The 26,058-nt window shown below is 37.3% G+C and overlaps 1 protein-coding gene across 2 annotated transcripts in view; it reads left to right on the forward strand.

Annotated features, from left to right (window-relative positions):
- Positions 1-26,058, forward strand: part of med27 (mediator complex subunit 27) — a 77,600-nt gene that overhangs the window by 18,550 nt on the left and 32,992 nt on the right. For both annotated transcript variants that reach the window (XM_052094641.1, XM_052094642.1), the window contains exons 3-4: positions 13,518-13,648; positions 25,788-25,881. In XM_052094641.1, the coding sequence (XP_051950601.1) occupies positions 13,518-13,648; positions 25,788-25,881 (225 nt within the window). The remainder of the gene's footprint in view (positions 1-13,517; positions 13,649-25,787; positions 25,882-26,058) is intronic.

Below are 26,058 nucleotides of genomic sequence, written 5' to 3' on the forward strand. Positions count from 1 at the left end.
TTTAGCCTACTGTGGGTGAAAGCCAGCCAGATGATGATCTTTAGACTTTAAGGACAAAAACAAATGCAAATTCTTACCCACTGACTTCTTTTGGAAATTTTAGAAGCCTCATTTGCTTCATTTTTGCTGTCTTTCCTGCTAACTGCTGTTAACTCGCCACTAAGGAAAGTAAGTTGATGTCAGCTCCTCCCCTACCTGCTGCATATTCAACAGAGAGGAAGAAACGGAGTCGCCCATAGGCTACCGACAGCAAAGGAACTTATTCTATAGGCTAGATTATGCCTATGTCTATTTTTACAGGCTGTATGCAGTATGTGCAAAGCCAAAGCACAATGAAATAAGGCAACTTATGATTTCGGAGGTTTACATAGGCTATTGTCCGGTTTCATATTTGTCAGTCAACTTTTCAAAATACATTCGGGGCTACACTCAAAACATTAGGGGCTGAAGCCCCGGCAAAATCGGCTGCCGCCGCCTCTGATGATGTCGCATTATATAGATAACAAATAATCATAATATTATTTACTTATAAGCTAGAGAAAACATTTTTACATGATTTAGAATTTACTTAATATTTTCAAGTTCATGCTTTTAACTTATTCAATGTAGAAAGTAATTTATCTTTTCTGCTATTTTTACTTACACTACAAAATACATTTTCAGTGTGCTTGACGATACCCATACCAATCGATGTACACTTTCTCTCAGTCTGTTTCATAGAAGGCTACCTCTCATAAGCGACTAGAATTCAGTTAAACAAATTGAGCCAATTTCCCTTCAAGTATATATAAATTATTTGGAGGATTCTAGGTAAAGAGGCACTCATATAAACATACATTTAATCATTTCTTGGGGCAGGAAAATGATCAAAGGGGGTTGTTTCAACTTGTACTTAATATTCCTTACATGATTGTGCTGTTCCCTGCTCTCCAAAGCCAATTTGAATGGATATATTTTGATGGGGGTGTGCAATTAGTTGCATGGAATAATGCAGGAATGTTCCCCCTGCATCATGTCATTAAATGCAAAAGCATCCTTTGCAGGAATGAGATGCACTGTGGTCGGATCTTTGCAGCGATCTGGGAGAAGGAGAACTTGCTAATTACTTTTTACCAACTGTCTCCGCTTGTTGTTTTTTGGTTTTGTATGAAGTCAGTTCCCCTTATGTTCACACAGGTGATCTAGATGTTGTTCATCACAGTAGCTATGGACATATTCCATAAACGTTTGACATCCAGAACGTGTCCTTGTACTTTTCTCTATTTTGACATCCACTGGTTTATCATTTAAAACCTAACAACATCTTTTGCTAAATATTTTACTTTAGAAGTGTGCTTAAAATGAATGCTACTTGGTTTAATATTTTGTTGATATCTAATGCAAAGACACATACATTTTCAAGTCTAACTTAAGTGTCCAAATACTTTTGGGGGCCACTGCATATATTATTCATGATAATGCTTTATAATATAACTTATAATCCATTGTCAATCATTATGTTCTCATGAATAATTGTAGCTAGAATTGCATTAATAATTAACTTTTTATGGTTACTACAGTATGCGTTATAATGTGTTGTAATCCATTAAACATTATAGCTGTAATTATGAGTAAGTATTAGCCCATGTACTGTGTTTGTAAATATCTTTACATATAATTTTAATGTATAAGAATACCGTCAAGCCATTTATATATCCAGTAAACGTAGGTAAGTGTATGTATGTTAGGTTTTATGGGCCCTGTTTTGGTAATGTCTTATAAAATAACGGGGTGTAAAGCAGCCCTCTTCTATTATGCCAATGATAATGCAGTATATGACGATGCAATGGCTTTTTCTCCACTTCCATGATTGTGTCTTGTTCCAGTAAAAGCGGCTGTCTTGTTGTGTTCCATTTGATGGTGACATTGATTGTGTGTGGATGTCCCATGCATCCTTTTACAAGTCACATTCTGACCTGCCACTTTAATCTTCAACTGCCCCAATGAGATGACACTCAGCTGGCTGTCAACATTCTGGGTAATGCCCATCTTGTCTTCTGCCTCTCTTTTGTTCCAATCTTCCACTGTCCTTGTCTTTTGCCCTCTGCCAGTTTTCAAACTTAAGGCTTGGTTTTGTAGACTTGTCATAAAAACATGATTCGGGGCAAGATGGGCTTTGTGTATAGTTCTGTTTAGTGTTGGTTCGGTCCCAATTACAGATTATAGATCAAGCCAAGGGGCCTCAAGCTGAGAGAAACCCTGAAACAAGACACAACAGGTAAAATTGATGTACATAGATTTGTAAAATAAAGAAATAAGGAGGACTACATGCCAGAGATAGCTCAGATGGCGCTTTTGACGAATGGGAATATGTAAGATTCATTTTGAGGGTGTGGAATAAGCTGTTCTATATATTTAGATAATTAAATTGCAGCCTTTTATAGTTTAATAATCACACTAAGATATAATCACGCAAATGAGAAAGCCAATGAAAACTTTTTAGGCGTCAATATGATATATATATAAAAACCCAGTTGATAATGGAGTTATTTTATTTAATAAAGAGGTGATTTACTCAGTGCGATCAAAGTTCTCTCTGTGTTTGCAGCAGAGAAGGTGTGGCTAGGAAAGCTGACAGCATCAGCAACAATAAATAATAGGGACGAGGCTTTGCAGGGGTGTCACGGTTCCGGCATATGTGCCGGCTCATATTGTTGGTTGTTTGTTTTTCTTTCTCGTTCCACCTGCTTCACCCTGATTGCACTCCCTACTTATTCCTTGTGTTTCCTCTCTTTCTTTGCCAGTTTATTGTTTGCACTGTCAAGTCTTAATCATGCTGTCTTGTTTAGTTGGTGATCTCTCGTGTGTCTGTTGGTTGCCTGTCTCTAGAAGTGTGGTTACCTACTAGTTCACCTTCGCCTGTTATCGTTGCTATCGTTCCCTTGGAGGAGGATTCCTCGTTCTCTACCCACATGTTGGGGGAGAAACGTTGTCTGGGCTTTGCCTCGCAACACACCAGCTTCAACGGACTATCTTTGGTTTGCTCCTGACTTCCACAATTCACACACTCATTCTACGAACGCACTAATCCCTTATCCTGCTGATCTGCTATTGCATCGACTCTTCTCACCACTGCAGCCGGTGCCGGGTGCACCTGATATAATTTGCATAATGCCTTTGTTATTAATAAATCCTTTTTTAACTTTCTCCTCTTCGTTTGGGTCCTTTTGTCTCCCCTCACCCTCTTTACGGGGGTCAGTGATGGAGCTTCAGTTTAACAAACTCTTCCTCTGTTTCTTTCTCAATATTAAGTAAATGTGTAACGCCCATTCCCTTCCAAATTTTGCATTACTGCAATTAAAACAATACTCAAAATGAATACCCATTGACATTTTGTTACATTGGAGTATTCAATATATTGCTCACAGCATATCGCCAGCAAAATCATTTGCAGTACATTGTGAAAGTTCTTTATATTACCCAGAACTATAGGGCATCGTTCTCCAGTTGAAAAATACTAGGGCTGCCCCCTAATGGTCGACCAAACATTAGTTAATGTGAAGAGTCTTGGACGACCAAGTTTTGATTGGTCTGTTGGTTGCAGAAAAAAAAAACTCAACAGGAGACCAACAAACACCTGTATTACAGCTCATTGGATGCTAGGTGGTACTATGGTGTAATTTTCGTAAAGCAGGTTTTGGGGCAGGTTTGTCGCTGTGGCTCGCTTTGTGCATGTGCTTGTAACATTAATATTGTTACATTTATTATAGTTTAGTATTTCTCTGTAATGTGAACAGTGTTAGCAATGTTACTCATGACACTCTTTCTCAGCCCTGGAACTTTCTGATGCCCACCAAAATATATATATATATATACAAGTAATTAAATTAATATCATAAATGTGCTACAACTAGTCAACTAATGGCTTAAACTAACACCTACTAGTCAAGGGGATAATAAGAATTATTATGGGCCAATATTTAAACCAATATCAATTAAAGTGAATGTTTTGAATATTTTATGTTTGTTGAACCATCTTGACAAAATCTTGTGTGTTTTTCTTTTTATCTTGTTATGTAGGCTTTTAATTTATTAACAAGTGCTTTTTATACAGCTGAAGCACAGCTTCTTACAATACACACTACGCTCGTACAAGATCTGGCGCTTACCAAGTAGGCTCATTAGCTACGAAAAGGAGATTCAGTTAATTAAAATAATTCCCCATTAACACAGCTGCTTTGGTCAGCCAAATTAAACAGTGGGAGTGCTGTGCCGTATGCTTCTCTTTCAGAGAGAGTTGCTCTGCTGCCTTGGAACATGGCTAATCAGCTCAATAGGAGGAATATTTTAATAGCAATTAATGAGACACGGGCCTATACATGCTCTAATTTAAGAGCCCAGTTTGTGTAGGGGTGCATGCCGATGAATTATTAAGCAAAGGAAGTAAGTCTGATGAGATCGCTTTTTGTGACCGATCTGCCTCTGTCACTAGCAGTGTGTGAGGTACCTCTGTACTAATGATTTTCTTGAAATTTCCCAGTAATCTAACTACCATCAGTGTTTGACCATCAAATTCTACCATCAAATTCTTTGAAACTGTTGTCAATCTACATGTTTCCCATAATTTAAAGTTAACAGTTAAGTGACCTTTTGAAAAAGAATTTGCTAAGGTACAAGGTGCTAATATAAAGTGTCTAACTACATTGAAGCTATTTCAGGGGACAGTATATTTATGAGATACAGGGGGAAACTGGGGCTTGTTGATATAATGTGAAGTTGTCACAAGAGCAATATCTCAGTAACTACAGTGGCAAGAAAAATATGTGAACCCTTTGGAATTAGCTGGTTTTCTGCATTAATTGGTCATAAAATGTGATCTCATCTTCATAAAAGTCACAATTATAAGCTCAAAGTGCTTAAGCTAACAACACAAACAATGTATTTATTGAACGCATCCCATTAAGCATTCACAGTGCTGTGGAAAACTTAAGTGAACCCTTGGATTTAGTAACTCGTCGATCCTCCTTTGGTAGCAATAACCTCAACCAAGCGTTTCCAGGAGATGCGGATTAGACCTGCAGAATAATCTGAAGGAATTTTGGACCATTTTCCTTAGGGAACTGCTTCAGCTCAACTTAAGTTTCATCAGTTCAAAAAATAGTTTCCCAGTAGCTTTGTAGAGTGTCAAGATGGTCTTTGGCAAACTTCAAGCTCAAAGCAATCGTTTTGTTGGAAAGCAGCGGCTTCCTTCGTGGTGTCCTACCACGGACACCATGCCTGTTTAATGTTTTCCGTAGGCTCATGGGCCGAGATGTTATCCAGTTCCAATGATTCCTTCAAGTCTTTAGCTGTTACTCTAGGATTGTTGTTTTTTATTTTACCTCTTTGAGCATATTGCAGTGCGCCCTTTTGTGTCATCTTGGCTGGACGGCAACTTCTTCTAGGGAAAGTAGCCACAGTACTAAATCATCTCTATTTATAGACGCTGTTTCTAATGCATTTCTAATGTCACTACCAGCGTCACTGGATTTTCGACTCGGGACATCAACCCGCTAGTTTTAAAGTTAGTTACAGCAATAGTAGTATAATTTGTTCACGTGGCTTTCGAATTGTAAAAATAAATAACTGTGTGCAAAACCACTCCTTGGTCAATAAACAACAAAAGTATTTCAGGAAGTGTCTCAGCTGTTGGCCGCTCACTGGTGCATTTCCACTGCACGGTATGACTCGACTGTTAGCTTTTTGGGGTTTTCCACTGTGGATAGTACCTGGTACCCGGTACTTTTGTTAGTGCCACCTCGGTCGAGGTTCCAAGCGAGCCAAGACGATACCAAATGTGACGTCAAACCCCTGCAGATCACTTATTCGTCAAAGAGAATCGTCACTACCAGCGTCATTGTTCTTTCGACTCGGGACATCAACCCGCTAGTTTTACAGTTAGATACAGCAATTGTAGTATCATTTGTTCACGTGGCTTTCGAATTGTAAAAAGAAATAACTGTGTGCAAAACCACTCCTTGGTCAATAAACAACAAAAGTATTTTAGGAAGTGTCTCAGCTCTTGGCCGCACACTTGTACCACCGGATCTACCAATAGTGTAGGAAAAAGAAAAAACTGCAGTGACTACAGAAACATCAAGGAAAAGTGGAAGTGGTTCGACCAAAATGAACCTATCTAGACTGGCGAGCAATGGGAGGGAGAGTGCCCTGGACTCCGCCATGGCTGGAGTCCATGATGGAGGATGGTACGTTAACTCTATACTCTGCTTGAAGGCTTCACTTTATTTAGTTGAACAGCTACTGGAAAGCTTGCTTCTAAAACAACCAGGCCAAATTAACTATTACACTTGTGTAAAATCACCATGCAACAACTGCTTTGTGCAGCACAATGAGCTAGTTGCTAACAGCAATAAAAAATTGTTTATTTTTTTGTCTCGCGTTTAAGATGATGTCACGGTAGTAGAGGCGGCGCAACTATGATGATCACCCTATAATCCCACCCACGTTGAGGTGGCACTAAACAGCATTGGAAAAGCAAGCTCAGAGAAGTAAAGCGAGTAGAGTCATGTTGAGTCGAACCGTAACGTGCAGTGGAAAAGTGCCATAACTGTGTACAGATGAATATCTAAGCTCTTTGAAATAACTTTGTAACCCTTTCCAGCTTTATGCAAAGCAACAATTCTTGATCGTAGGTCTTGTGGGATCTATTTTTTGTCAGGCATGGTCAGCAGATGCCTCTTGTGAATAGCAAACTCAAAATGGTTGAGTTCTTTTTACAAGCCAAAGTAGCTCTAACCCACAACTCCTGTATTTTTTTTAATGGACCCTTTTCACACGTCTGCGTGCCACGAAGTTGACTTCATCATAGCTGGCTAAACTTTAATGGCGGTGAATGGGGGACCACAGCAAATACAATTTTTGCTCACCTGTTTGCTCCAACAGTAAAAGAAAAAAAAAATCAATGATTGAAATATAATTATATAATTATATAATTAAATATAATTATATAATTAAATATAATTATTTAAATATACAGTGCTGGATAGTATCTGTAAGAAGAGAGGAACAAACCAAATTTTCTGTCACTCCCTCAGCAGCTGCGTTAGAAGCCTCGTCGCAGATATGGGTTTAAAACTTATACCTGGGTAATATAATAGAAAAGTTCAATGTTATAAATAAAAAATTGGAAATATAAATCTACAGTTACATTGTTAAAGAAGGCGGAAACACGTCATAACAGGTCTGTGAAAAGGGTCCATTAATTGGATGACAGTTGTGCTAACTTGAAGTATAATTTATTGATGTCATTAGCCTAGGGGTTCACACACTTTTTCCTGCTTACACTGTGAATGTTTGAATGATGTATTCAATATGGTCAAGAACAATACAATAATTACTTCAAACAGTTTGTGTTTGTTCATTACTGTAACTAGATACAATTCAAAGCAGATTTTTAGACAGATTTATAAATAAATGCAGGTAATTCCAAAGGGTTCACATGCTTTTTCTTGCCACTGGCTATAACATTTGGAGTCAATATTCCAATGGTGCAAATGTGTGTTTTCTTAGGCAGAGGTTTTGTATGTTGATTTCAAACACCTAGTTCAAAACAGTTTTTTTTGTTTTTTTTACTCTACCCTACACAGTACATTTTCTCTATTATAATTTTTTTTTTATAACTCTTGGGTAAACAAGTGAACACAATCAATCCACACTTCCATACATTCAGGTAAGTGTCAACTATATTATGAGGGCATATTATACCAAAAGGTTTGAATTTTGTCTTGGGACAAATATGATCAACTGTCAATCCTATGATCCACCTTGCGAGCATGACACTCTGCTTTCATAAGAAGGAATTGAAAACGCTCTCAGCTTCGCTCACAACGCGCCAGTGGTAACGTAGGGTCAGACTGGATGAACTTGCTAATGCTAGCTGCATTGCTAACAATTTGTTTACGTCAGACACTGGATTGATTCCATCCGCACCGCAAGACTTCATGACAACTGTTGCGCCCTCTCGTCGTCTCTAGTGAAGAGCGTGACAGAACAACTGTGATGTGGGCAACAGCTCTGATCTTCCTGCGCTGTAATCATGAATATTTTTCTCTAACAAACATGCATCATTTCTGCCCTGTCCCGCTCCGCAGGTGTTGCCTCTTTTCCCTGCATGTGTGTAGACATGAAGCGCCACATGAGTTAACGTGATTTCAAAGCACCTTTTAGACCATACCGAAAATTAAGTAGATGTCTGGACTGGATAAGGAAAGACTAAAAGTACTAGTTGGTAGACTAGTCTCTCACTTCAATGAAAATATACAAATGTTTTTTAAATAAATAAACAAAAAAGTTTTCTAAATTTTCTCTCGGGACACCCCTGAACCCAACTTCCATCAACTTTGAAAAAAAAAAAGAAAGTGCAATGCGTAAATGTATATCGTGATAAATATTGATATCGAACAATATGAAAAAGATTATCATGATAACAATTTTGGCCATATCGCCCAGCCCTAGTTCTTCTCCATTTCTTCAACATTTAAATGTTGAAATGTTTCGATGCAAAAAATAAGACCTAAAAGAGATTCAGTGACCGAACTGATTCACTAAAATGATTCCAACTTCCCAACACTTCTCAAGAGGGAGAACAGAAAACAGAAGATTTTTGATTATTGCTTCCCCCTACAGAGATACATGCGCGCAATACATTGTGACATAAAAACCAGTAATGTAGCGATTATTTGAACCACAGCACCCGTTTCCTCTGTAATTAACCAGCCAAGTCACTTAAGAACAAGATTCTTATTCAGAATGATGGCATGGAAAGAGGATATTATCCTCTTTAAGGGGGAAAGGTAACCACTAAGCGTTGGAGAGAAAAAAAAAAAAAGCTTTGTATGAGATGTGCGTAATCTCCGGTAGTTGGTGTCCGGTGTTCTGTTACATTCATCGACCACTCTCCTTACATGAGTGACAGGGTGTTACAGCTGTGCATTCAGGGTAGTGGACACCTTTCCCATAATTTCATCACATAAATTGAAGAGATACTGACAGGCTCCTGCGATACTGCAAGATCAAAGCCAAATATATTACACTCGCCATATTATGTTCAAGATCGAGAGACAGGAGGAGAGGGGGAGGAAGTGGGCAGTAGAGGAGGATGGGAGGGAATAGAAACGTGATGGAGCAGTATATGAAAGCAACCATGATTTCTTCCAGAAGAACAGATTGTTGACGAGGCTGGAACTGTGCTTTGAGTAAACACGTGATTAAAAACCTAATTACCCTAGTCTGTGATGATTTCGTTTGACATTTTTAGCTGTTCTTGGTAAAGAGTTTCAGAGTGTTTACGGTGATCTGTGGATGAATTGTATGTCTGAATCTGTTTGGGATATGTTACTGTCAACATGGTGATATCTAGGGATGCCGCAGTGTGAGTTTTTGATTTGTTGTATTACCATCTGAGAAATCGCATTTAACCAGGTTTACTTTTATTTTGATTAGTTAATGCTCCCAAACAACCTTTTTTTTTTGGGTGGATATGAGTCTGGTACATCAAATTCCTCTTTTATATTTAGGAGTTTGTGTCTAGCCCCAGTTTCACGTGAATTGAAAGTAAATTTTCAGTCTGCGACACCTGGCCATCAACCACTGCATGGCCACTGTCCATAACCATTGTAACCGCTCCAGTACCCACAGTGCACAAGAGTTTTTCACATTTAGACTTACAAAATCTTCTGACTGTACGATAACATTTTTTATATTATATATTTATACAATAGAATATTTTTGCCATGTGTAAATAAAACATTTCACGCTTTTTAACCGTGGATTCTAGTTTCTTATGGTTAAATTAACCTTGACAATTATATCGCAGTTAATAGTAAAACCTTACAATCAAAGCATCCCTAGTGATAGCATGGCAATATTTCTATTATAATATGCTGAATTGGTTCTGAAGGTCGAGATGGCTGTGTAGGTGACCTTTTCAAACATCTTTTATTTTACATACAAGCAAATGGTGATTAATGCTGTCATTCTGCCTAAAATCTCCTTATGTATTACTCCGAAGAAAGAAATTCATACGGGTTTGAAACAACATGAGGGCAAATAAATAATGATGAATGAAGAAACTCATGTACAAACGATGCGAGTACAAAATTAGGGCTGTCACGATCATGACATTTAAACTGACAATTTATTTTCATTGAAATAATTTTGCTTAATGTAACTGTATTTTGGTCATGTCATTTACATTATGAGATTGAGACACATACACCTTAAACAAAATCAGTTATTCACTTTAAACATGGAATCATTCAATAATCATTACATTTTCTTCAAAGGTTTTGTTTACTTTTACCATTTCTATAATTTCAACTGCTCTCTCCAAAACCCCCTCCCTCAAAGACTTGGCTAGTTTTCTGCTTGACCAATAAAGCTTTAACTCTGTTTTGCTGTTTGCATTTCTCAGTGATATTTGTCAAGTAGTAGGGAAATGTATAGGTATATTATTGCATAAAAAATAGCTTACAGCACCTTTAAGGCTTTGTAAAAATAAATATTGTAAATATTATTATTCAAATCATTCTACAATGTTTAAAAAAATATAGGGCAATACAACATGATTGTGAGTGTGATATTGCGTTTAAACAACAGTTCAAATGAACAAGTAAATACAACTTTTTGGAAACTCTAAGGACTGTCACAAAAAAAGAACTTGTGCATCAAACTACTTTCTTACGGCAGGGATCAGGATCTGGCGAGAGAGACTGATTGAGCATGCGCGATTACCTGCGTCTGTCGCGACTCCGAAACATAGCTGAACAAAGGTATAGCTGATTAACTCTATTCCTGAGCTGTAGTGTTTCTCAGCTTGTTGAAGATAATGGAATATTGGTCAGAAATATCCTATTTTCTCATCCGAGTGGTGTCCTCCCTGTGTATTTTGCTGTAGCCGGTTCGTTCTCTCCTCTGCCATGTTGAATGTTTACAGTCTCCTCCCAATGTGAAATATCTGGCAGGTTAGCACCTTCAGTATGTTATTTGTCTGTTGTGTCTCTCAGCTGTGATAAGCCTGAAGCTGTTAGTTTGACTCCATTTCCCAACTGTTGTGTAGTAGTAATCCAAGCCATCATGGAGTGAGAGAGAATGCTGATGACTTCAGAGAAACCGCTCACTGACTGACATCACTGACTCAACTTAACTGGCTTACAACACATAAAAATGGTCTTTTGTCACCACCTGCTGGCTAAAATCTTTAATGTTACAGTAAAAAAATCACTCATCTAGCTACTTTTTGACATCTGCGTTGCTCTTAAACTTGCACCATTTAGAACACCGTGAACACAAGTGAACTGATACGAATATAAACCTTTTCTAATTGTTTATTTTTATTATGGATATTCCTATACCTATACTGGTATCAAAATCGGGTCCGATACCGTGCTCATGTACTGTTACTCGTACAAATGCTCCAATACCAAAAACGAATACCATCTGACCAAGGCTTAGGGCTCCAGACTGTGAATAAAATGGTTGAAAATGCCAGATATTATCATGTGAGTTATTGAATACAACTTTAGAGCACGCACCAGTGTGTGTCGTGCCGCTTTTTACCATTCTGTTGTGACAAGTTCACTGCACGCAACAACAAACCCTGCGCGAGAGAGTCGTGAACATGACCCTTTTTAACTGGGACTTTTTCATGAATTACTCGAAAAGAACTGAGTTTTTGAACTCTTGAGCTCAGGTTAGCAGTTTTAACCAGATTAACTTTCTCAGCGAATCAGCCGTAGTGTCAGTGAGTTCACAACTAGGAGCGCAGACATTACAAAATCATAGTCTGTTTTTCGGGCTTCTTTATAATTAAAAGTTTTGCATTATGCACCACTTTTTTTCTTTTCTGGTAGTTATTGATTGGATTGGAGTAGCACAATAAACTGCATCTGAAATTTAATTACATTTGCACTCTTGTAGTCTGTGTCTGGTCCATCGATAGCAATAAAGAAGGACTAAGGCAATATTTTAAAACAATTGAATTTTATATATATATATATCTAAATATATATACACTCACACACACACACACACACACACACACACACACACACACACAGTGGCAGCCAAAAGTTTGGAATAATGTACAGATTTTGCTCTTATGGAAAGAAATTGGTACTTTTATTAACTGATGTATACTCAGGACATTAGTAAAATGAAAAATTACAATTTGAAAACAAATTCAGAACCTAATTGATATTGTTTTTTATTGAAAATCCTCCACGTGCAGCAATGAAAGCTTTGCAGATCCTTGGCATTCTAGCTGTCAGTTTGTCCAGATACTTAGGTGACATTTCACCCCACACTTCCTGTAGCACTTGCCATACTATAGATGTGGCTGTCTTGTCGGGCACGTCTAATGCACCTTGCGGTCTAACTGATCCCACAAAAGCTCAATGTGGTTAAGATCCATAACACTCTTTTTCAATTATTGGTTGTCCAGTGTCTGTGTTTGTTTGCCCACTCACACTTTTTCTTTTTCTGTTTCAAAAGAGGCTTTTTCTTTGTAATTCTTCCAATAAGGCCTGCACCCCTGAGTCTTCTCTTTACTGTTGTACATGAAACTGGTGTTGAGCGGGTAGAATTAAATGAAGCTGTGAGGTGTCTATTTATCAAACTAGAGACTCTGGTGTACTTATCCTCTTGTTTAGTTGTACATCTGGCCATCCACATCTCTTTCTGTACTTGTTAGAGCACGACTACAAGACTGTAGTGTACATATTTGTATGACATCTTCAGTTTTTTGGCAATTTCTAGCATTGTATAGCCTTCATTCCTCAAAACAATGATTGACTGATGACTTTCTAGAGAAAGTAGTTTCTTTTTTGCCATTTTTGACCTAATATTGACCTTAAGACATGCCTAATTGATTAAGTCTATTGCCTACTGTGGCAACTCAAAAACAAACACACAGACAATGTTAAGCTTTGTTTAACAAACCAAATAGCTTTCAGCTGTGTTTGATATAATGGCAAGTGATTTCCTAGTATCAAATTAGCAATTTAGCATCATTACTCAAGGATAAGGTGTTGGAGTGATGGCTGCTGGAAATGGGGCCTATCTAGAGTTGATAAAAAGTGTGTGTGTGTGTGTGTGTGTGTGTGTGTGTGTGTGTGTGTGTGTGTGTGTGTGTGTGTGTGTGTGTGTGTGTGTGTACACTTGGGACAATTGAGGAACTTGTACACAACTATTACAGTGCAAACATTCATTGATGCTCAAGAAGGCAACAAGGTGTTTATGACGATAATGTTTTAGTTTTTTTACAAACATTCTGTCATCTCCATAAAAATACTAATGAAAATCATGATGAATAATGTATGATGAGCAATAAAAGCAGAAAATATTGCTGTCGTGCTTGAGTGCTTTACGCTCACAATGAATGCTAATCCTTGTTTAACCTGAATTAATCGAATAAACGGAATGAGGCAATTATGAAGTAATAGCAACAGGCATAGTAAATATAATTGTTTGTTTTTCTGTAGTTGCAGTACCATGCAGGCCTAGCCTCCAGTCTTCTAAACCAACAATCCCTCAAACGGTCAGCCAATCAGATGGGAACTTCTGCCAAAAGAAGGCCCAAAGTCCAGCCCAGCACCCTTGTTCTTCCGACACAGTGAGTATGATTTCAGATTTTTGCCAGTAATTATATCTACTCGCATAACTTGAGATGTGAGAGTGTATATTGAACCCAGCAGCCACTTTCATACATGAAAACTGTTAAATTGGCGGCAAAAATTAAAATATATATTTTTTAAATTGGCACAGAAATACTGGTACTTTTTTTATACTTTTCCCTATTTGAAACTGATTTGTTGCCTGTTTACACATGACCTCTAAATTGAATAAAATGGCATAACCTTTGATAAAGGCTGTATGTGTGAGTGCAATGGTAATTCAGTTACACATTCCTCTCTATAAGGAGCAGTATGTGTACAGTAGTCTACCATATTTCCTTAGTAGTCTCTTACAGGGTATTGCTTCTCATGTACAACATACTTGGAGGATTAAAGAAGCACAACACATGGACCACAAGACCTACATTTATGAAAACTGAAGTTACAAAAATCTGTTTGTCCATATACTTATAAGAAGCAGGCCAGATATGACAATTGATTCTCTTCCTCTCTATTGGTTCATCTGATTGCAGTGAATGTAGAATAGCTCATTGTCTGGTGTGGTGTCACTGGGGTCGTAGAGTGTAGGCTTTAATAAAGTAGCGAGATTCGGCAAACGGAGTGAAGAAGGGAGCACAGACTCTGGAGGGAAAATGAAAGTCAGAGATGGAATTAACTGAAAATAAGGATTGAGATGAAGAGAACACATGAGAGCAGAGCACAGGTGGCCTCTTTCCTTCTGAAGCCTACTGATGGGAGACCACTCCTGTGTGTCTCCTTGCAAATGTGTTCTTTTTAATCTCATTCTATTGCAATGTTTTTCTTTTCTTTCCAAGGTTCTTCAAAGTAAATTATTATTTATTTTAACTTGTAGTGGTTTTTTTTTTCTTTTGCTCTGATGCCTGCCTGTTTACCCATACTGCAATGTTCTGTCCAAGGATGAAGGACAATGAGAATGAAACACATATTCATAATATAGAAGTTCTGGTCTGGCTAAACGCTGAAAAAACTGAGATGTGGCACAGCGGTCAAATACGTCCATCTGCACTGTTGAACAGTTCTTATTTTATGAAAGCATGGGCTAGACAGACATCTTTGACCAATGCTATTTTTCAGTATCTTGCGCATCAGCGCCACTGTGTCCAGTAACAAAAAAAAATGTGTTGGGAGTAGTGATGTGCATGAGTATTCTAATATTCATTCAGCAATAATTATTCGAATAGTAAAAATACCATTCGTATTTTGCAAAGTTTTGCTCTGCTGGCCATATATACAGTGAGATGCATGTTAAATCCTGAACACACAAACTAAAACTGGCAGTTATAACAGAACGCACTGGGTGGCGCTGTTGAGTGTGGACACAAGTTGATCACATTTGTTGAGCAAACGGTTCTGTTAGTACGTTCAGATGGACACCAGAAAAGCAGGTTATTTTGAGAATTTGGCTTATTGTGAGAAAGCTGGGTTCCTGTTTAAATGTACTGGATAAGCGGTGAACACTTTACTCTCGTATGTGTGCAGCTCGTCAGAAAGCAGAAAACCCTGTAGCAACGTAATTCCCACGATGCTTTAAATAACAAACATGGCATCCGAGAAAGACTTTGCTAGCTGAGGTAATTGACATTCTATCATATAAACTGGTGTGTATAAATGAATATAGTTCACTGAATATAGTTTTTTTTTTTAATGGTGACAAACTTTATGACAAAAAAAATTATTTTACACGTCTCTTTCTCATTAATTACCTTAATTTAAATAATAGAATATTTTAATATTCGTTTTTTATGAGCTTAAATATTCGAATACCAAATTATTGATGAATGCCCATCCCTAGTTGGGAGACGACTTCATTCCATTCGTTGCACTGTGTCTAGCTTTTTTTAAGGCAAGAATGTGCTTAATCTGAGTGGTCCCTGGCATTGACAAATTCTGCGCGACATGGCACATTAACAGTCAATCAGAAGTTGCTTTTATGTTTAAAGGCATCAGAGTATCTCACTCTGATGCCTTATGAATAAATAGGCCATTCTAAATAAAAGATGATTAACTTTTGACGTCGTAATAAACAAGACCACTAAAACATATATACACCGGACAGAAAGCAATGCAGAGGAATCGGCTTGTCCGATAACATTACCAGTGTTACGGTACAACTGGTTTTCATGTTAAAGGTGGAGTAAGTGATTCTTGAGAAAGACATTTTATTGATATTTGAACTTAACAGTCAAACAAACACACACTTCCTTTTAGTGCTTCTTCAGAACTCCACCCCCCAAATTCATGAACACCCATTGCCAATACTGTGTGATCGCATCAGTGTTGTGTGGATCGGTCCGATCCACTTTGTTTATTTTCCAATTTATTTGACCATTTATAGAGCCAGGGCTGTGTACAAACACCAGATTTTTTTCAGCGCACACACAGAAAGGAACGCTAGCGGAAGAGATATTCACGGAATTTGACAAAGTGTATTCGATTAATATTACGCACTCCACCTTTAATTTACAGTTATGTGGAAGGATTTTGGACCAAATAGAGAGAGACTAGACTCAAAATTGATTTCAACAGAATTTGGTTTATGTTGCTACACTAACAACTCACTACTCTAAAAAGCAAACAACACATAAGCTGTGTCCCAAATGATACACACTATACTGTACACTATGCACTTAGATAATATACTATGCACCCAGCGATGTAGTGTATGATTTTTTCAAAGTGTAGTATCATGCCAAATGGAACACTTAACATTTTTTACTACACAGAAGCATTCACCGTTTAACAGCTGACAGAAGTGATGTTTGAAGCGCATGTGATGTGTTGCTGCGAGCTTTAGCATGTTAGCCAACCTCAGTTCAATACTTGTGTCTTAAACCACGTGTATATAGTCACACAGAATGGGATGATAGTAAAGCATTCAACTCACATTTGTAAGATACCGTATCCACTGAAGTTTTGCTAGCTGCTACATTCTTCATTATTTCCATCTGTTTTGTCAGACCAACAGTGTAGCCAGGTAACTCTTCCCCTTACATTATGTATGGCAAGCCGCGTGCGCTGAGAGCATGAAGTGTCCAACATTCCACACTCCGTTTTGATGTTACTTAAAGTACACTTCTTTTTGCTGCATTTTCAGTGTTAACAAACTTCTGTAACACTAGTAAATCCCTGATTTTTTCGCACTAACAATGTTAACTTGTAAAATCATTATTAACCGTAACATAAAAACATACAGTACTGTAAATTTCAGAACTCAAAACTTCCTCCCCAGTCTAAAAAGAGCATTTATATTTGCCACCCTGCTGAAACATCTAGTTTTGACATCCGTCTTCATGACATCATGACCCAGTACTCATTTGTATTTACACACCTGCAAACATGCGTCATCGCACCCTTGGCTCTGCCCACTAGTGCGCAGATCAAGACGAGAGCAGTCTTTGTGTGGCTAACTATTCTTAAAATAGCATCTAAGGGGACCCATCTGGACTGTTTTGAATTATTTTGTATATGAACATGAACTACACAGACTCTTTGACTGCTGTCATGTATCTTGCCACTTTAAAAAGACGCAGTGCCAAGTTACAACTCTGAATGCGAGAAGCAATTCTCTTTCTTTCAGCTGCTGCCTGTGTTGCTTTGAGCACAAACACGTCATGGATGCGTTCTTTCGCCTATCTGTGCTATTTTTAATTGTTGGTGTATGTAAACATAGGATGCCTTTGGTGATGGACGTCTTTGACTGTTTCGATGTGTTTCCGGCGATGTGCACCTCAGTACGCCTTCAGAATGTGTGCATAATTTCACCATGCTTTCGGGAATGATGTGTTCGTTTTTTTTCATCTGACGTCAGTGTCAATTATGTGTGAACCGCCATAATTCGATTCCAGTTTTGCAAAATAACTGCTTTTAAAGGATGGGGCAGTTAAAAACACTTCAAAAACATAAGTAAACCGTTTCATTCATGAATATTTGAAATGTCATGATTGTATAACAGTTTATGGTGCTGAGAGTCAACAGTTGTGCTTGAGATGAACAGATTAATATAGTCAGATGCAATGTGTTGGATGTACGTTATGTGTAAACACTGAAATTTTAATTTATAATATTGAGGGGTTTGTACATTCTCTTCTGCTTTATTTTGCTGAATTGGAACCCGTTTAACAATGCAGATTGTGTATTTGGCAGCTTGTAGGCCGAGGTGGGTAGTAATGTGCTACATTTACTCAGTTACTTTTACTTGAGTAACTTTTGGGGGTAAATTTACTTTTAGAGTATGGTTCAAAGTGGGTACTTTTTACTCTCAAATTTCGAATTAAATTGTTTTACTTCTTTACATTGGGTGGCATTACTGGGTTTAATTTTAATGAATGTGTAATTAATTGAGAGATTTTTGAATGGAACTTTTACGAGAGCGGAAGTTCTCACAGTAGCAGGCGCTAAACCGGTGTCACAGACTGTCACTCAATCACTCCAGTGCAGCAGCATCAAACTCTTCAAAGTGAAACACGTTCTTCCCTCCGCACAGTGAAAAAAAGAATAGTTTCGTCATGCAATGCTTTCATTTAACACCAAGACAAGCTGATTTTTTTTTTTCAAGATTAAAATCACAGCTCCAATTTAAGGCAGCACGCTGAAGTAAGTTTTGGCTCTTATTCTAACGTGGGCTTTTCTGTGTAAATAGATGGTCATATTCTGGGTGATTCTGTAATTGTGGCATACATTTTTAAGTGTACATTTTTAAATATGCATTTTTATGCATTTACTCCGTGCCTTCATGGGGGTAACACAAATTAAGATTTTTAGAAGAATGTCTCATCTCTGTATGTTAAATACATTAGACCGAATGTTAGGAACTGACAGTCTCGGTCACCATTCACTTTCAAAATATGGAGAGAAAAAAACATTCTCTGAAATTAAATAGTGATTAAATAGTTTGCCCCATGGAACCTACATGTCCATGGGGCAAACATTCTGTCTAATATCCCCTTATTGTGTTCCATGGAAGAAAGTAAGTCATACGGGTTTGTAACAGCATAATGGTGAATGAAGACTTAAATTATAATAATAATAATTCTGTAGTACATGTTCAGTGTGTATTATGTAATGGAATATAGGGGAGTAAACGTCTATTATGTCATTTGTGAAAGTAACAAGTTACTCTCTACTTGATACTTGGATACTTTCTTACTCAATTATTTATGTTAGTACTTTTACTTCTACTTAAGTTTAGTTTTGGCTACTCTACCCACCACTTTCAGTAGGTTTTGGAACCGTTGTCCCATATCTATCTGTGTGGAAATATTTATATGGAAATAACCTAAAAGCGATCTGATTCTATTGGTTTTTCAAAATGCCATATATACCCATTAATCCTCAGTTTCCACATAATGGCATTACTAGAATAAGCTTCCCCAAATGTTAACTACTGGCTTCAGTGGTGGGTTGCCAATTATTAGGAAGGTATACTGTGGTGCCCGAGATACAGGCATGTACACTGCAGTCCAGATTCAGTAGATGCTCTTTCATCCTGACAAGTAAGAGAAACATTAATTGTACAGTAAAGCGATATGCGCCTGATAAATCTGCTTTTAGGTGACTCAAAGTGGCCTGAACCTCTCTGGGCCATCAGTCTGCAATACATTGAGGATCTTTAATAGCACTCTGCTGTTTCTCGGATGGGAGAGGATGTTGAATGTAGCAAGGAGATCGGAGACAGCAGCTCCTCTGTCAAACGTCATTGTCCTGATGAATTTGCCATTTCTAAAAGAAGCGGCACATGAATTATGCAGCACAACTTTCATGCGGGTTTGCTTTTGTTGTTTTTTGCTTTTATTTTGCTGGCATTTTGATAGTGTTCTGCTCCAACATCGCTGTTTGCATTAATTAGTGGATCAACAACAAAGAAAATAATGCTGTCCAGAATCCAAAAACTTCTAAATGCATTTTAGATGTTTACTGTGTAAATAAATTAGAATATAAATAATTGCAATGACAATTGGCCTAGAGTAATATGTAAGCAAAGGGATGCCCAGTCGTAGCAATAAAACATTTTATAACGATAAAAAGAAAATAAATAGCAGCCTGAGGAACCTTTTGAAAGAATCAAATCATGAAACAAGCGGCTCAGTTGATCCATGTTTTTACAATTAGTCTGTTCTAATCATTCATATATTGGCATTAATGAAGCAGCAGGAGTTGTAGTAGGGAGAGCCACAAAATGATTTGTTTAAAATTACGGCATATTAAACTAGCTTGGTAATTGAGGCCCAGAGGAGCGTCTGAATGATTTCTATTCCCTGCATTCATTGCAATATTAATCCTGTAAACAGAATTACACAGCATTTAGTCATTTAATCTTGCTGCGAGGGATTGCGGCTGTGTTCAGATACTTTCCCACCAGCTATGTAGACAGCATTTACAGAACATGATGTGATAAATACATCAATGTCGATTTATTTAGAGTAAAATGTAATGATATAACCTAAATTAACTGGTTTTGAACTAATAAATAGGATCAGTAGCATTAGTTTTGGCTGTAACAGTCCCTGTTTGGGTTTTTGGTGGCCTGGATAGTAAATAATTAGTAACTTAAAGGGATATTTTAGATTCTGTGCTCATTTTGTTACCTTCATGTTCGTTCGTTTTTCCAAGGAACACAAAAGATGGTAAGCAGAATGACAGCCTCAGTCACAATTTGCTTTCATAGCATATTTTTCCCATAAAGTGAATGGTGACTGAGGCTAACATTCTGCCTGACATCTTTTTCAGGATTGAATCCCCATACTCCTCATGTGACCTTAAGGTTTCCTTAAATCCCTCTCATGAACCCCAGGGCAGATTAGAGCCTTTTGCTTTGCAGTTTAAAAACATTTGATATGTTGATATTGGTACTTCTGGTCAGGGATGTGCCAATACAATTATATCGATATTGTGATATTTTTCTCACAAAATTGTATCAATACTTCAGATCTCTGTATCAATGTTCTTATTGATTTTTGTATTCATGTCATGTCCAACATTTCAATAATGAAGAAGCAGGTCGTCTAATAAGCGCAAACTCCTTTTTTCAGTGCTTCTGCAAGGTGTGATAGAGATTTAAACTGAACTCGCATTATCTCACGGACATGCTGGGTCTCGTGCATTTGGCGCAGTTTTAATCGCAATATAATTGACATGTGTGATACATAGCAATATATACAGTATGTATATTGAATCGTGAAATATTGTATGTATCGCTTTACCTATAGTGTTTGCGATATGTTTGCCGATACCAGTACTACTTCTGGTAACACATTACGTAATCTGTTATGCACATTACATGTTACTATAATAATTCCTATTTAAATCTAGTTTAGTTGTCACAACCTATCCGGGATATTATAGTGTTGAATTCTTAGGTTAGTTTTCACTCATTAGTTTTTAGTATTTCTTTTAGATTTTAGTAAGTTTTAATATTTAGCCAAAGCTAATGCGTAAACTGATATCATTTAAATGTTTAATAGCATTGCAATTCTCAGGGCTGTCTAGTGTTATCACTATCTAGTGGCTTTCTTCTGCTTAAGGCAGTTTGTAAAGGTTTGAAATATTATAATATACTGTGTATAAAAACATGTAATTAATAAGAGGTCATTTGTATGTTATTTTGTTAATGTAGTTAGATTTGGAGCTATGAAAATATAGTTTATTTATTATAGTTTCCCTTTTTCCTCTACTATGTTACTATTTCAGTTAACGAAAATTAATTTGGTTAACTCAGTTTCGGTTTTAATTTTAGTTTATTATAAAAACACTTCTAACAGAATGGAGCACCCTGCTTACCCTACAACTACTTTTGTTTTGGAATATTTACTTGTAATCAGTGACTATAAGTGAATAGTTTTTATTGTACCTTTATTTTTATTGAATTATAAGATTGCAATGCATCTTGGGATGAATTTTATGTCTTTATTTCTGGCTTTAAATCAAAGTTTGATTGATTTGTGTCTTAATTTTTTTTTTTATTAAAGAATATTTTGAAATCCCAAGAGAAAAAATAATTGAAAATATTTTGAACCAATGTGGCTAATCAAATGGGCAGTCACTTTTTTTTTTTTTACTAGAAGAAGTGGAAACCATTTTAATAGTTGACCCCACTGGGGGTTATGTGCTCCTTTTTATGTCCAATTTAAAAAAAATATATATAATCATAATTTATTTGGGAATGTATTGCAATATGAATGTCAAGCATTTTAGTTGCAACCAATTGTAGCATTTAAACTCCAGATTTAATGCAACTGTGGTCAAGTTCTGTCTCTTTCCAGTGCTGCATTGCAGCAGCCATAGAGAGCATAGTGTTATGAAAATTTTAGACATTGCTGATCCCTAATTAGAGGAAAGAGAGGAAGACAGCGCTTGTTTATCAGTATTCATCTCACCCTCATATGCAGTCACAAGAAAGGGCTATTTGATCACTTTGTATCATCCATCACGTTGGAAGAGCAATGTTACCCTGTTACATCAGTATGAACAAAGTACACGCGCCTCCTTTTTTGTGGTTCCCCGACACCTGCTTCCTGCTATTCTCATGGGTATCTAAAAATGCCCTTTCTTGTGGTCGCATCACTTTTGAAGCAGTTGATGTGTAATCCACAGAAACGGTTTCATCATTTGGATGATAATCTGATGCATTAACATTCAAATCACACCACAGAGTGGATCCTTAAACTGTGTTGCAGAACCTACATGTCCATGGGGCATTCATTAACTTTGCATTTAGAATACAAGGTTGATTGAAAAAGGAAAACCACCAAAGCAAGTCAGGAAGTCAACATTTGTATGTACCTCTTACAGGATCTCATGGAGTACATCACACACATTCAAAATGTTCTCTCTAGTACCTTCAGATCAACTAAAGCCAAACACTGGGGTATTTTTTACGAGGTCAATGTAAATGATTTGTCAGTGTAATTTGAGGAAAATTGTTGTTTTACTTAATTGGGACACAGAAATTATAATGACAACCGGTTTTAAATTGTAATGCCAACCGGTTTCCGGGGTTTATTTTGCACTAATGACCCGCTGACTGACTTGGCGGCTTATCCCTAAATTAGTAGCTCAAAGTGTCGCTAATTGCTTTGCTTTAAGGGGAGCTAGACTAAGCTACAGTTTCAAAGATCAACAGTATTTTCCCCAACACATGTTAAACCTGGTCTAGGAGTAAATTAGACTCTCAATGGTGAGTTTCTACTGAAAATCTGTTCTCTCTGGATTAGCTGAATCACTCATGGCGACATTGTTTCAAAGTTAGAGGATACAGCCACATCCTGCTTCCATTGGATTTCTTGACCTCAGTTTCTCTCATCCAGTACTGGTGTATTGGTATAATGGCACAGATGGGTTGTAGCCAATTAAAATCTTATTCAGAGAGACACCCTGGGGCAGAGCCAGAGGGAGTAAATTTTACAAGGACCTTTTTTAGTTGTTTACGGCTGGTTTGAACATCCATCCATTGAATTAATTGTGTGCTTTGTGCTTGGAAACAAATCAATTAAGCTTAATAAAAATGTTTGCGCTTCAACTCCTGCAACCACATTTATTTAGGCAAACTTTGTATGGTTTTAAAATGTTACGCAGTAACTGGTTGCTAAACTTCCAGTAAAGTCATTTATCAATGTACACTTGCTCCTTATATATATTTGAAGTGCCCTTCGTGCAGTGCAGGTACACTCACTATGAGTTTAAATCTCACTTAAAATGACCGAATATCCTGTGAAGTCTGCTTTGCAGAGCAATAGTGGACAGTTGGCACGTACCCAGTGATTTAATGAATGTACAGTTGCTGGTGTGCAAGTAATGTTTGATATGTTAATTTAAGCTTCTCCATGACTAAAATTCATGATTAGGCACATGCTATGCTTGAGAAAAAAATCAGATACAGAAAAGAAAAAAGATTTTCATTTCCAGAAAATATGAGTTAGTTTGCATGTAGATTATGTATGTTTCACTCCAGAGATTGAGTTATGAAGCATTGAGATATTAAAACATGCCTTGTCTTGTTACAGACACCCCTCTTTGGTTCCAATGGAGATATAATTGCTAAACTCATTTTGTTACATACCAGCCATTGTATTGCCAATACACCACCTATGCCAGGAGTTAAGATAATTGCTTGGCTGAAGTGCCTGATTGGCTTGAAAAGTTGGATTCAGTTTGTGTGAGGTGTTAAAGCAGTAATTATCATGTGCTTTCCTTATGACAGTAATTTAAGGCTGTTTTGGAATCCCATCCCCCTTGAATTTGTGAATTTTAAAGTAATATTGTTTAAGCTTATTTTTGAGAATGTAATAATAGGATATTTGCAAGTGGAAAAATGTTTATTGATTGAATGACTCATTGAAGAACCTGAGCCATATCTAGGGACCATAGAGACTTAGGGCTTTTTTGAATTGGGGCCTAGCAACCACTCAGAATTTCTTAACAATTATATAGCAACACTTTATTTGGCATTCACCTTGCATCCCAACTGACCAAAAACATTTCTTGAATTCTGAACTTTAGACAGAGATGTATTCTAAAAGATTTCCTCAGGGGTCTGGCTTGGATGGAGTTGGTAAACATTTGTTTTTTGCTGTGTTCTTTGGATTGTAGTGGGATATGACAAATTCAGATTTTTACTGCCTGTCTGAGCCAAGCCTCTGTAAAATCATTATATATGCTTTATCAAGATGGTGATGAACTCTACTGATGTTTTCTCCTATTTAATATGCTGCTAGCTGAAATGAAGAAGCATTGTGCAGGCACAAGGGAAATTGTGAACAAACCAAAAGCTTGTGAACAAATGTTGAACAATTTCTGTTTGCTTTTGCTGTTCCCTTCTGGGAAAGAAAATGCTGTTGTAGGAAAATCACAAAGAACTTTACCAACCCCAGCATGATTAAGCAACTTATTCTTTGTCAATTGTTCCAGCTGCATGCCTGTGTTTGCATGAGTGTGCGGCAGAAGCACATGCGTGTCCGTGTTTGCACCTGTCCATGGGTTATGGGTTCCACTACCTTTAAGCACCTTTTTAAAAAAAGATGACTTTTAAACATACCCTTCCACCAGTTGCCCACCATCAGTTCTTTAATGAATTATTTTGCAGGGCCTGTCCCTGAAGTCTATTGATAGCTGATGGCAACAGAGATTTTCATTAAACCCTAATTAGCATTGACCCTATAATACATGTTGGGCGACACTTCTTGGTGACTATTCTGCGGACTCCAGGGATGGCTGAATGCTTTTGGCTCTCCGAGTCCAGTTTATTGATGTCTAACGAGGATGTTGAGCAGTCCTGGCAGGGTTTGAAGTATTCATTTTCTTCTGAAACATTGAAGGTCATGTCAGATGTGGGCTGCTCGATGAACAGCAGAACCGCTTGTTGATGGTAGACGCAAATCATTGTGTTAAGACTTTAGGTCTAGAACTGTAATACAGTGTATAGGTAAGTTGTTGTTTCTGTTGTCAGTATTTAGATTTTTTTAAAGGGATAGTTTACCCCAAAAATTTTAATTGACATGTTTATCAGAATATCGGAGCTGCTCTCTTTTATACAGTGGAAGTGGATGTGGACTGGGGCTTTTAAGCTAAAAAAAAAAAAAAAGCCATCATCAATGTAGTCCATACAACTTTTTCAAGCCATACACTAGCTTTTTATGAGGAACAGACTGAAATTTATGGCATGGTCACATATTGTATGGAAAAGAGATGTTAGTTTGAAACTAAATGACTTTTTTTTTTTAAACTATTCCTTTAAAGCTCTATAAAACAGGACTGTACTGAAAACATGTGTACAGTAGAGTGAGGTGTGATTTGTGTGTCTGCATGGCAACAAATAAAACCAATAACCCCTGTAAACTATTTAAATGTAAAGAGAGAATTTGTCAAAATCAAAGACAGTAGTCCAGTGAATCAAGAGTGACCATTACATGCTGACATGGACCTCCTCAACGGTTTAGTCTGCGTCGATAGTGTTGTATCCAAAGCAACAATTACTTTGTTCAATACCAAGACCTTAATGAAAACCCATTGATTTATTATTGACAGTGACCCAAGGACCTCTTCTTCTGCACAAAGTGAAAGATCAGCAACTGTTTGACTGTAATATTCTGTCTTGTTCCCTAGGTATGTGGATGATGTGATATCCAGAATTGGACGAATGTTTCCCGATATGTCAATCGAGCTCTTCCGTCCCAACGGGACGTCAGCAGTTCTATTGGTGAGACGCGATATGCTACACACACAAATTCAGTGTTTTTTGCTGCTTTGCTGATATCAATAAGACTTCTTAGGCATTACACGTACAGTACATGAGATGTCGTACAATTGGTAAATTGTCACTTAAATGGATAGTTTACTCAAAAAAATGTCAAATCTATCATCATTTACTCACACT

The sequence above is a fragment of the Xyrauchen texanus genome, chromosome 27 (assembly GCF_025860055.1).
Source record: "Xyrauchen texanus isolate HMW12.3.18 chromosome 27, RBS_HiC_50CHRs, whole genome shotgun sequence".
Classification (NCBI taxonomy): Eukaryota; Metazoa; Chordata; class Actinopteri; order Cypriniformes; family Catostomidae; genus Xyrauchen; species Xyrauchen texanus.